This window comes from Haliotis asinina, chromosome 8 (genome assembly GCF_037392515.1).
Source record: "Haliotis asinina isolate JCU_RB_2024 chromosome 8, JCU_Hal_asi_v2, whole genome shotgun sequence".
Taxonomy (NCBI): Eukaryota; Metazoa; Mollusca; class Gastropoda; order Lepetellida; family Haliotidae; genus Haliotis; species Haliotis asinina.
The window spans coordinates 3,230,154-3,243,866 of record NC_090287.1 but is presented as its reverse complement, the minus strand read 5'-3'; the positions used below and the strand labels follow the sequence as shown (position 1 = coordinate 3,243,866).

Here is a 13,713-nt window from a genome sequence, read left to right as displayed (position 1 = left end):
ACACATTGTTGCAACTCTGTTATTGTTACATCGTTGCATTATTCCAGCTACATAAAGGCAATGTGTACATAATCACATCTGACTAGAAGTTGTAACATGAGACACAATGTGACACAGTTGTAGCTCCAGAAACATTGTAACATAGCTGTCGGTCCAAACACAATGTGACACAGTTGTAACTTCAGATACAACATGACATAATTGTACCCACAATGTAACATAGTTGGACCTTCAGACAGAACATGACATGGTTGGACCTTCAGACACAATGCGATATATGTATACCATTACTGGTAGTAACGCCAGACACATATGACATACATTATTTGCTTAATACAGACACTTGACATACCCGTGGGTGGCACACATGCAAACAGGACCTTCCAAAAGAGGGTGAGGAAGTGCATGACATAGTCCATACAACTTGGCAACTTCTCCTCAGCGTCTTCATCGGACTCATCTTCATCACCTGATGACACAACATACACAAGTCAAAGACTGTCACATCAGCAAACTGTGCTTAGGCAAGTGCCACATTAATTATTACAGACACAATGAAAAAATACAATCAGTTTGGTGGTTTCAGCTTCAGAGGATTGCTTCCTGTAGTCTTCATGTTCAGTTCCCATCTGTATACCATAGCTAACCAGAGCAATACTTGCTTGCTGGTGCATCTTGGAGTTACTAAATACATGTACTCATATTTAATAACAATATAATAGAATATCAACAATAAATATTATCCTATTTCAAAGAAGAAACTGTGCATGTTTTCATGGAAAACAATATAAAATGTATACTTTCATCTCCATAAGTGCTACAAATCCCCATGTAAATTCAAGTAATGAACATGTAACATGTAAAGGATACAGTCATGTTATATATCTTACTGGCTTCAGACTGCTTTTCACAAATTTAGATACAGCACAAAGAACAAATTGAAATAGACCATCATATCCAGAGCAACCTCAGAAACAGCATGTCCTGTAATGGTATGCATATTTAATGTTTATTGATTCTTTAGGGAAAATGTGTATGGCATTTACACCGTCAGCTTTTCCTCCATTTCTTTATTTATAATAAAATGGCTGATACGAATGCACAAACCATGTTCAGTAAATGAAGTTATACTGCACTACAGAACTGACACAGAAACTATCAAACTGACACGATTGATATAAAAAACACACAGAAGGAAAGGATATGAGTAGATTGGGGACTTCTTTGAAACAGAAGAAAGATGTGTAGATGTATTACTTCTTAGTACCAGAGAGGGAGAGAAAGAGTGTAAAGCTTCAGTCATAGAAAGACATACAAACTACCTCTTCGAGAAAGAAGCACTGACTACATGTCACACGTAAAAAACTTGGCATGTTTCTAAAATATTAATATGTTCCTAGAATGAAATCAATACACTCCTCAGCTATATCTATTAAAACTATAAACAGAAATAGAGTAACCTGAATCAGGGTTGATATCGAAAGAAAATAAAAACTGCAACCAAATATTTCAGCATCTAAATTGTTTGGTGAGCTTGTCACTGTTTCAGGACTTACCAAGCTGTCCTACTAAGAGATAGGAGCGCACCAGTAAAGAATGGAGAGAGAGAAAAACAGGCACAAATTTAGTCAGTTTATATACAATTTCTTTATTACTTCAATGCATGATAATACTTAGTGAATGAGTAATAGATCACTTTAACAATGTTTTCAAAGACTTCCTTTAAATCCTGCTTCAGCATCAGAAAGTGGTATTTCCGCCATGGTTAAAAGGCAGCCATAATTATCACATAACTATCACATCATTAATTACCACAGATATTCTTAGTCAGTTGTATATATGGTGTGGAATGAAAAGCACTGCATGGGTCATGCATGTGAAAATGTACAGAAAAGATAACTTGGAGTGATTTATTATTGTTTTTGAGCATCTTCTGTGACATAACATAATTTGAGTGATATAATTATTTTTCAGCTTCCACTTTTACAACATTCAACACAAACATGAAACTACAGTGGTTATATATGAGTACACCAGACACTCTGCCTACTGTCTATAGATCGATGAAATGCCTGACAATACAAAACGACCTTGGTGGATTATATGAGGATAGCTAGCTCACAGGGAGTTCAAGGCTTACTCTGGGACACTGACAATAGACCCATCACATCTATGCAGATCCTATTCTCACACCAATGTCCCCATGTTCCTCTACAAGCAGGGCCTTGGCCAGACAATCAGAGCACAAAACTACCCTGTGAAACCAACATAACTCAATCTATGAATTACTGGGGTGGAATCAGTTCAGAATAACACCTGGTCTCATACCCTACGGTATGGTATTAATATTACTGTCAGTTGGGTAAAATGCACTTAGTCTTATAGTGACATGTTTGTACATTTTTAGAGATACTACTTGCCCTACAGAAGTCCTGATTAAGCCTTGAATTAGTGTTCTTATTGAATTCACACTGCTGATGAAATGGGACATGTGAAACAAAACCATTCCTGGCAGTACATTGGTTTACATGAGGAATACATATTTTCATAGAAATATCACCAGTGAGCAACTGGCAAAGGAATCACTGTTCAATAATATTCTCTACATTAAACTTTGATTTGCTTTTTAGATGTTGAGCTGATGCAAGTGATGCTTCATAACAACATTAGAATCTATGTCGAAAAGATGGCTTCACAGAATAAAAGAAGTCAGATATCCATAAAAATTGTCATCATTCTTCAAATTAAACTTGTATGAATTTCCCATTTGATACAACAAATTCATAAAAAATTATATGTATCACTTTATCAGAATGAACAAAACAAAGAATGTATGTACAAAGGATGTGTAACAAAACATGTGTAGAACTGTTTCAGCTGGCAAATACAACATCCAGGGAAGTCACAGTGCCACAACTAGCTACACACATTTATGGTAGTGGCATGCTGATCTTCTCCCTAGGGATGGAAATATCGTACTGAGGGGTAGCTTAAGCTTGCATGTGAGAATTATTCAATATCAGTATATCGAGGCACACAATAATAAAGGTATGATGTTCTGCAGCTCACCTTTTACCTGAATCATTTGATCATTGTACCTGTTTAGGTTGCCATAGGTCAAGTATTTTGTAGTTTTATTTTATCTTTCAGACAGAATATGCAACACTGTCACACAATCAGTACTTCTCGCATAATAATTTTCATCCCATGGGTAACAAGCAGTGCACCGTGTATAGCTGAGTCCCTACATGCACTTTCCAAATAACATAACTCCTACCAAAATGCATCAATGATTAAACACTTAAAGCAGCTAGAAAGGAATATCACTGACAAAAATCTTTTGCCATAATATCAATATTTGTAGTAGACAGAATATGGCAGTTAGAGGGAAAGGAATTGGTTAGATGATATCAAAGGACTTTAGAATAGCTTCACTGTCAGAGGTTGACACATTCTGTTCATGTGCTCCAATATGTATCATATGTTCTTTGACATAATATCTATTTGATTCTATGATGGGTTGCTATTCTGGAGGTGTTTTGAAAACAGCATGTGTAAAAGTTTCCAATGTAGCCTAAATATAACATGAGAAATCCCCATGAAAGCAATTAATTTTGACATTTGAATCAGAGCACATGAAAAATGTCAGTAGTAATTAGAGAGACCTAATGAAAATAAATAGGCCACCCATGATTCAGTAACGTTAATAACACCATAGCTGTTTGTTAGTAAAGAAATGATCTCATTAACGTACCAAATAGCAAAACATATTTGAACTTTTTCTATGCAATATGCACTTAGACGAAATATATCTCTACCTACCCATGTTTCGACTTACCAGTCTCATATTCTGAATCCATACCTAATAAGAAAGTGCTGTGTCAGCAATCCTTACTGTGCATTAAAATTGTTTCTACACACTACATCTAATTCTAGCGCTACTGTGTAGGTGATAGCTATTGAAACTTCATAATAAATTCTGTGGATTTCCACTGTCTCAACTGCTTACAGAATTTCTATTCTGAGTGAAAACTATAAATGATGTGATGGACAGATACATGCAGTGATGATTCACAAGGGTAAATGTGAGGTGTTGAGGACATATGGGTCCTAAAACAGGGAAAGCGGAAGGGATGTGTTTGGAACAAAATACAATGGTCATATTGCAATAAGGATTAGACATAATATTTTTCCGGGATTAAACAAAATATTTGAGCACACACTATAAAATGGGACTTTCAGGGTCTTATGGTTTGTGTGGGGTTGATACACCAGGTTTGCTCTGTTGCCAAACACAACAGAGCTCAAGCACATCTGTAATGATTGGGTTTATAGCAACACACAGCATAGTTGTGTGTTGCCAAGCTCACATATGTGAATGTGTCATCAGTACAGGATTTTGTGTATATTCATAAAATGACAAGACACTGACAATACTCAACTGAACTTCTGCCATGTATTCTATGTAGTTCCAATATCTACCTACATCTATGTACATAATTCTGGCACTGACAGTTTCTGGTACATAATCCAGTATACATACATTTATATATGAATACATAATACACACATTGCAGTGACTTGGCAGCATACCCACCTTTACACATCTCGGTTTTCGCTTTCTTTTCTGTTCAAACCAAAATTGTTCACAAATGCACTCACTCCTAGCTTATACTATAACACAACATGAACTTCTTCAAATGTTTACCTCTATTGATAACAATCACTGTGGTTTACTTTGTTTTTATAGAAAGACCAGAAAACATTTTCAATTACTTCATTAACCAACATAAACCAGGCGACAAATTCAAACAATCTGATTTTACTAAACATTTCAAATCCATCTGCTGAATGAGAATGATAAAATCTGCTGAAATCTGCTTATAAGACTATGGAAATGCATAGTAAACAGTAGAACCATCAGGGAATGTCCCTAGCTGGCGACCATGGTCACTGATGACACAGCTGACAGGGATGCACTGGTAGACTTCAGGAAACAGTGAATTATCATTTATAGTAGTGTTATTGACAGGTTCTAAATACACGGTGCAAGCTGTTTAATATTAGTCCTTGCGACCCATCACCAGTTAGTGGTAGTACCTTGTATACATATGCACACGGAAACCTAGACGGTCCATACAATGCTTATTTCTTAGATAAAAGAATTTACCCCCGCAAGCTTCTGTAAATGATAATATGATTAAGTGTCAATAAAATCAGAAACTTTCTCTTAAAAAATTCCCTCCTTTACAAATCATTTAAACAGAAAAAAGAGACAAGGCTGATATTCATGTTTATAAAGAATTTGTAAAATGAAAACAATTTCATATGTAAATATATACTGGTCGAAGAGCTAAAGATCAGTTGCAGTTGATTAGATGCCTCAAAAGAACACCTGGGATATTCTTAAGGTGTTTTAATGTAAATTCAATCTTATCATCAACACATTTCTGCCAAATCTCTAGAATTTGCAAGTGTTGATTGTGTTCTCTTAAAACAATACACAGTTAAGCTTCATAAATATGGCCAGTATGAATGAACATTTAGATTGTTACCTCTCTTGAACATCACAGTATATGATTAAGATTCAGCTGTATTCTATTGTATAAGCATGGCCATTTAACTCATTTGGTTTTCATGCTCTTGCTATAAAATGTATGCATGATGAAAACAATTTGTCTCCTTCATTAACTTACTGGAATATGAATGATAATATTATCAGATTCTGAATAAAGCTAAAGCCTGGATGTGAGAACAGATAAAATTGAAAAGCCAGTTCATGTTTCATTATGGACAGAAGTGCATTTAACAGAAACAAGTAACATAATCATGGCCTTTGCTTGAGGATGCCTTACATGACAAGCTCAAGAGTTAGTGAGGTGAAATCAGTGCAGTACTAACCAGCGCTGACAGTGATGGCTTCTGTGAACTGCTCCCTCCATGACGATGTTCCAACAACCAGGGAAACATTGGCCTTCTTCAGCAGCTTATCCACAACACTCTGTAAAGCAACAGCAATCATTAGTGAGTGAGGTGGATTTTACCTTCTTTGACTGAGTCATACGGTAACATCACCTCATCAATATTCAGAAACAATGTGATGTTATCAAGTTTTACAATGTTACTATACTTTTAAAACTGTCATTAAAATACAATATAGTCACCAGCAGTATGTATTTGAAAATTTCCAAAAATTAGTTCAACCATAAAATGAAATATAAACTGACAATATAACATCTGTCAAAATGTAAGGTCACCATACTAGGGTTAACAGTAAACAGCGTTTGAGTCATAACACTGTCAACACAATGTGGGAAGAAGTGTCGCATATCAGAACTGATTACTGTTATGGTGCTGAAAGGTCAAAGATCACTGGCATTATTCAACCTTCAGATCTACAGATCATTCCACAGTGAGAGAGTGATTATTGCATTATGCCCCATTAGGATCATCATACAATTAGGTATGCTGTTGAACAGCTTAATGAAACACCTGAGCCCTCTGGGCCATTCATGCCCTCATTAATGGATAAGGATTAACTAGTTAGGGACACAGTAATTTTGCAGAGCACATTGTACTGCTGTGTTTGATGTTTATGAATTGCAACAATGTTGTTAAGGGAAACACAGTAGATTATGTGTCAATACCACTGCATGTCAATATGTGTTTACATGACTTACAGTTTTACAGATGACCTTACAGTCACATGACACATATTATTATTGACACATTTTGATGTTCGCGGTACTTTTTTCATGAGACTGCATTCTTGAAATGACAATTAACACTGATGTAATACTTCTTGATTTCTGGGAAACCCTGAGAATTTAGCTGCACGCATCATACAGACTTGGTTTTGGCCCTTTAATCTTCAACTATCAGTTAGCAGTTTAACTCACTCTGGGAAAAGATTTCAAGGAAATGCAGACAGGAGCTATCAACTGAATCAGTGTCTGGGCTGACAGAGATAACCTACTGCAGTTCGTGGCTTGGTCAATGATAACAATTGCCACAGCTTCATGAAGAACTTTAAAAAGTTTCCACTGGCATGCAGATCATGCCGTCTATTGTGTCTTACTGTACGGGATGTAAACATGTAACAACTATCTGCTACTATGGCTGATTTATTGAAGTGGACCCGTGAAGGTCCCGGGCTAGAATAGGCCTTCAGCAACCCATGCTTGCCATAAAAGGCGACCATGCTTGTCGTAAGAGGCGACTAACGGGATCGGGTGGTCAGGCTCGCTGACTTGGTTGACGCATGTCATCGGTTCCCAATTGCGCAGATCGATGCTCATGTTGTTGATCACTGGATTGTCTGGTCCAGACTCGATTATTTACAGACCGCCGCCATATAGCTGTAATATTGCTGAGTGCGGCGTAAAACTAAACTCACTCACTCACTCATTATTGAAGTGCTTCTAAACAGTCTTTTCTCATCTGCTGATGATACTAAGTTAAACTAACCTAACCAAATGTAACTAAATAGACATTAACGTAGAACAATATGAGCATACAAGTGTCTGATTTGTACCGTAAACTGTAACTCTGTAAAGCAAATGACTTATTTCATGTTTTTGAAATTAGTGCTATGACATTTTCTGCTTGTCAGTAATAATGAAATAAACAAATATGCTTTTCAAAAACTCACATCATTTAAGTTTTGCTCTATGTGGTGTCATCACTAAATGGCTGAAAAAGTGCCAACATGACATAAAATTCAACTCAACTCTACAGTTGATGCAATATTTGATTCTACAATACAACTGGCTATTGCATGTTCTCAGTGTAAACATGAGTCATATATGCCATTCAAAGATGTCATGCGAGTAACATTAATACCGAATACAGTTATTATAAATAAAGTTGTTGTCCACGAAGTTTGTCAATGTTTTCTGAAATGATTAGCACAGGTGTTCAAACAATGATGTTTCAATACTGCAATGAAAACAGTGAAAGTCAGTTGTTAACTGTAGGTCATAAAGGGACAAAAACATTCTTACATGAACTTTAAAAGATTTTTTTTTGAAGATACACAACACACATTGTTCTCTTCAAATTCCTGACAAATTCCTATCTCGCAATCAATTCAGCAATGTTCTTGAATGCAGAAGTGGCTTATTAACCTTTACTTCTGGCATATGAGGCTATATGGCAAGAGTGTGTTGCAATACTGTCAGCCTACACGTACACCCATGTAAATGTTACAATAAAAGTAGCATAATGATGCAAGTATAGAGAGCAGCCCCCACACTTGAGTACCACCATCACACTTTTTTTCTTCAACAACATGCAAACACAAATTAAATCCTTCCATGTATTTTTCACACCTTTCCAGGAGACAACAGCTAAAATGACACCGACTTAATGTTGAAATAGTTTTAGGCCAAGATGGCTGAACTGTTAAAAGTGGTGCAAAGCTCTTCTCATCATTTCCCTTTCCAAGGATACTGCTTTTGTTCAGCATGGCCTTGCTTCTTCCACTAGCCCTCCATACCATCCAGACATACCTTCCCAGCTTAGTGGTAGATGCATGGGCCTGTTTCCTCATCCCTCGTAAAGGTCTATATAGTCTACAGTGTCTTCTTCTAACATACTGCAGACTGTTGATGTATTTAGCTGATGCAACATGGATGGCTTGTATCCGAGAACAACAACTGGGCACACGAGACATTTTACTCAGTTATTGCATGTACATTCACTTCATGATCTGTCCTTTTGATATCTTTATTAGCATCTGATTAGGAAGAATGTGAAAGTGGTTCTACTCAATAACTACAGCTAATACAAGCCACAAAACCCCTTGTACATCCATGAAAAATCTCTACTAAAAGCATGATTCCACAATAGCCTGCACTAGTATTTATTAATCAGTTTCCAACTGAGGTGATATGTGGAAAGGTGGCAGTGGCAGCCATTATAAACACATGCAAATGCATGTCAATTGTCAAAATGGGAATTTTCATTTTCCATCAGACTACATATTCCTCACTGGTATGTCAAGTTTGGAAATGTCTACAACAAAACATTTTCAGCACTCAGAAAGTTAGGTTATTGTTACCTACAATTTGCATCATTCTTGGCAATAGCAACATAAATATCTACAGTTTATTTTTCTGTAAGTGAAATGTAAATGGAACATGTAATGTTTCTTTCCATGGTAAAAAAATAGTTTACTCATCATTATATCAAAGCATCATGGCTTGCCAACTGAATGGAAAGCAAGTGACATGAGTCTTCACCTTTTAGGTAACAAAGTGCTGACACAGCAAGAATCATAATCAGGTCAAATCTGGGTTCAATTAGCATTGTAATATATCCAAGGGATGCAACCCCGGGAAAACAAACTCCTATATTAAAGGTAAGTTATGGGCTTCTGACAGCAGTGTCTGTGAAAGAATTGTTTCTTGTAGACTGTTACCAGAACCCTCTGACGTATAGGTGATAAGCGCCTGACTGATTTGCTGTCTCCACAACGTATCGGCAGAGTGATGAAATAAGGAACAGACTTCACCTCATTCTGTCATAGACAAAACAGGTTTAGCTTCGTATTTGTCAAGATGCTGTTGAAGTACTTACAGATATACATTAGGCTATGCACTTACACTCTTCCTTTAATCTTGGTCACAAGAAAGACAAGATGAAGGGCCATGTTATGTATCACTTTGTTACTGTTAACTTATCTTGATTACGTTTCATCATCAAACAGTACGCCTGAAAGAACTAAGTAGAAATAAATAGAAATTCTTACTTCATCAGCGACGTGTGACACATGCATACAGCATAAATCACATATTTCCATCACAATAACCATATTCTAAACCAAAATAGTTTTCAAGTCTATTTTACTCCCAAACCCACAGAGTAACGACAATCCTAAAGTTGTGAAAGCCTTAGGGTACATTTTCTTGCCAGTAATTCTCTCCTCTTATCGTCTGAAATCAACATGCAATATCTACAGAATTCCCCTCAAGGACCCAACACATAGATATTTATCAATACTTGTCTCCACTCAGGGATTTGATTAATAATATATACTTAACTAGGTTTTGAGGATATTTAAGAAGTGCACTTTCTTTCGGTGGAAATAAAACACATATATTACAATATATCCAAACACTACCTGCTGCCTGAGAAAACTGATTTTATACTTTCGCTAGTTTGCAATGCGGAATATTTCTGAGGTGCACATGCAGCTCCAGGAAGATTGTTTTATCAAAGAGAACATCTGCTTTAGGAATCAAACAAGCATGAAACAGATTCCAGAGCATCAGCCGGGGCTGTGTGCTATGTATATGCACTGTTCTGCCCCAGTGACAAAACAATTCTGCCTGGATACTGGATGTAAAAGAAATTACCCAATACATCTGTTTCTTCAGTTTCAATATTCGTTTTACATAATCTATTTAGGTAACCTACTCTCTCTGCCAAAAAATTCACAACAAACTCCCATAAAAACACAAATATGCCCTCAGCCCTTGCTTCAAAACAGGTCCTTCCTTGTTGAAGGTAATGACTTTTTTGTATTGTGCAAATTTCATTGCAAAAAACGGAAAACGTGTAGGTCATGTTTTTATACAGCTGTGTAGCTCAGGATGAAGTGTTAAGTATCTTCTGAGCAATGGTGAAGGTATGCATAACTTATAACAGATGGAACAGTTGATCAATGTTGAATGTGTTGACATTTACACATATTACATTTCACATCACGCCTCAAAATATTAATACATGCTTAACTGGCATATGCATCATTCTAAAAACAAATGCTATGGTGGCTAAATTTTAACCTATCACCCCTTTCTCTGAGCTTGTCATATAACCACTGCAAAGGTAATTTGATACAAAATTGTCCGGCAGTTTGATGATGTATTAGATTCCCCCACCCCGCACAGACTGAGCATCTTACACACAGATGTGACTGAGTACTTGGTATAATGATATTACTAAAATGGTTGCCATGCATCAGTACAACTGAGCAATTGTAGAAAGACAAACATTTGTTGAAATGATGTACACAGACGAACCAAAAACTTTCGGATAAGATGTAAAAAATCTTTGGTACAATGGTGGGCTTAAAAACAGCTGAAGTATGCAATTCCTTACTTTGGATAATGAATGAATATATGCTCTGTCAAATTCTGATGTCCAGGAACTTTGACACGTGATTCATATATACATATATATCATCTATATGATGTGTAATGTCACATGTTTATTAAATGTTAAATCCTAAGTAGGATAAGGTCTCCAACTTGTAATTATATCTTTCACACATATACTACTGATAAAAATATTTATTCATCAGAAACTGGTAGTGATTATCCCATTGACTGAAGTGACTAAGTGCCGGGCCATGGACTAGCTATTCCTTTGACATGAATATTCATGAATGATTGCCAGATTACCAGTAAACTTAGGTCTGTCAGTAACATTTATACTATAGGAATGAAAAATCCAGTCAAGTGGCTAAAGTTTCTCTTTGCAAGTAGGCGGGTAAATTTGCTGTTTTGTCAATGCCCTCATATATACTGCTAGAAACAAATAAAGGATCTCTGAAAAATTCAAACATTCCTTTAATATTTCCCAGTTTTCCCGTAATATTTCCAAGTTTTTCATAAACTTTTTGAAAATTGGATATGAAAGTTGGAATGGTCCGTTTGTTTGTTGTACTCAAATGTCAAGTCAAAACTTCGTAGACAACAAATAGACATGTTTTTTAAACAATTTAGCATGAAATCATTCAAATTTATTCCAAGAAGAAACTTTGATTAACGATAATGATACAAATAGTGAGAAAGCAATAGAAATCAATCATTATCTATCAAGGAAGTATTTGACACAAGAAAAACTTCAGATTGTGTTGCAGTCCCAACAGGGAGAGGTAGACCACAATTGCCAACACAAAGACTGCTGTGTTCCTGGCAGCTACCCATATGTAAGACTGTACAATGGAAGACCACAGATGATGTAATGCTGATATACAAAGACAAATCCCTCTCAAGGGCTAGTTCAAAGCCATCATGGGAAAGAAAAAAAACTATTGAAAAACTACCATCTTTATCAAGTTCTGCAAGAGAACTACACTTCTCAGAGGATCGAAATCAAAGAGCATCTTTTGACAAACTAGCTGAAATGACTCATTGCACATTGAGGGTCTTCATGGGAGAGTGCTGTTTCAAAAAAGATAATTAGACTGTTTGAAACTCAGTATTACTGAAAACCATGAAACAATTGTTCAACCCATTTCCAGTGTTTCAAAGAATGCAACAGCAGTATTTCCCAGAAGTGTGTTAATGATCATCCTGGGTCACCAACCATACTTCACTTGTCTTTTGGGTGGGAGAAGTGTATGTTAGAACAGAATTCAAGCACTTCCATGAATGTGCATCAGGGCAAAAGAACATACCACACATAGAAATGTTTTTTGAGATAAAAAAGATTTTTGACACAACTGGCAAATCAAGTTGTTTTAAACTTCAGGATATTAGTCTACAGTCAAACTATATTTTGCCAAATGTTGATTGTTGATGTGTTGCCAACATGACACTGGACATAAAATGTTTATTAAAGATACCTGCAAGGAAGCTATGGAGTTGTGGCGCTGCAATCACTTGGCCACTGCTGAGCATAAATCCGAAACATATCGATCCTCAGACTTGTGCAATTGATTTTGGATAGAGAGATAGCTGTATCCCATTTTGAGCAAATAAACTGGTACCACTGTCCACCCAACACTGGCAGAGATGGATTGCAAATATCAGTGGATCAACTCCCACATACTGAGGATGGAGAAGTGAGCCGAATGTACAGAGGCACACCAAGTGTGGGGCTGTTTGTGGGGAACTGGACAACTGACTCCATGTATAAAGTATAATGTCTTTACAACAAAACAATACTGGAAGTATTTTATGATAAAATCCATGTAGGGTATTTGGTATTTTGAAACTTGAGGTAGATGGGAACAGCTGGCAGGTCATGCTTACCATTTTCAAAGACCACTGATGTCAACACAGATTTTCAGTGATCCAAGCACGTAATTTTCAAAGCTATTTTGAATTTTATGCCTAGGAAATCTCCTCCAGCTTATAATAGAGAAGTTCTCTGGTGCTTTATGTTTGATGTGCTGGGTGAAGTGGAGGTCCAGCTGCAGAAGGTGAATTGACAGTGATGTGTTCAAAGCACCTCCAAAAACATTTCAAAGCTTTGAAAGTAATTCATATTGACAGCTCTTTGTGTCAAATTCTAAATCTAAATATCTGAATCCATGGCTTCTCACACTTTTCTACTAGCCCTTTGACAAAGGTGGATTCAGACTTGAAAGTTGCCCAAACTGGTAAAAATATAATTTCTTGTTGAAGAAGTCAGTTGTTTCTTCAAATTCTAAACAACACAATGTTTTCATTACTTCACAGTTCATTCTACTTCAAAGAAACTTGTGCTTCTTTGATGGAATATTTAATGGTTCTTATTTGTTTTCAGTGGAGTAAAGCTATGAGCTATTCATGAAGGTCACATTTAGAATTTCATGACAGTGATTGTTATTGAATTGATGAAACAACATATTCACTCAGCAAAAGTTTCTAACAAGCTGTAAATAACAGAGACCAATAACACAAATAACAACACTTTCCTTTAATACTTGTACATGACATAAACATTTGTTTTGACAACACCTTTTAGCAGTCATTCAGCCTGGATCTAGCAGGAACAAAA

The 13,713-nt window shown here is 36.3% G+C and overlaps 1 protein-coding gene across 2 annotated transcripts in view; it reads right to left on the bottom strand.

Moving 5' to 3' along the window:
* The window catches only part of LOC137293758 (sodium/calcium exchanger 3-like), a 100,678-nt gene that overhangs the window by 8,406 nt on the left and 78,559 nt on the right, over window positions 1-13,713 (bottom strand). Inside the window, exons 4-6 of one of the 2 annotated variants that reach the window (XM_067824471.1) lie at window positions 5,902-6,001; window positions 1,557-1,568; window positions 353-469 (exon numbers count right to left, since the gene is read on the bottom strand). In XM_067824471.1, the coding sequence (XP_067680572.1) occupies window positions 353-469; window positions 1,557-1,568; window positions 5,902-6,001 (229 nt within the window). The remainder of the gene's footprint in view (window positions 1-352; window positions 470-1,556; window positions 1,569-5,901; window positions 6,002-13,713) is intronic. The other variant, XM_067824472.1, reaches the window with a different exon arrangement.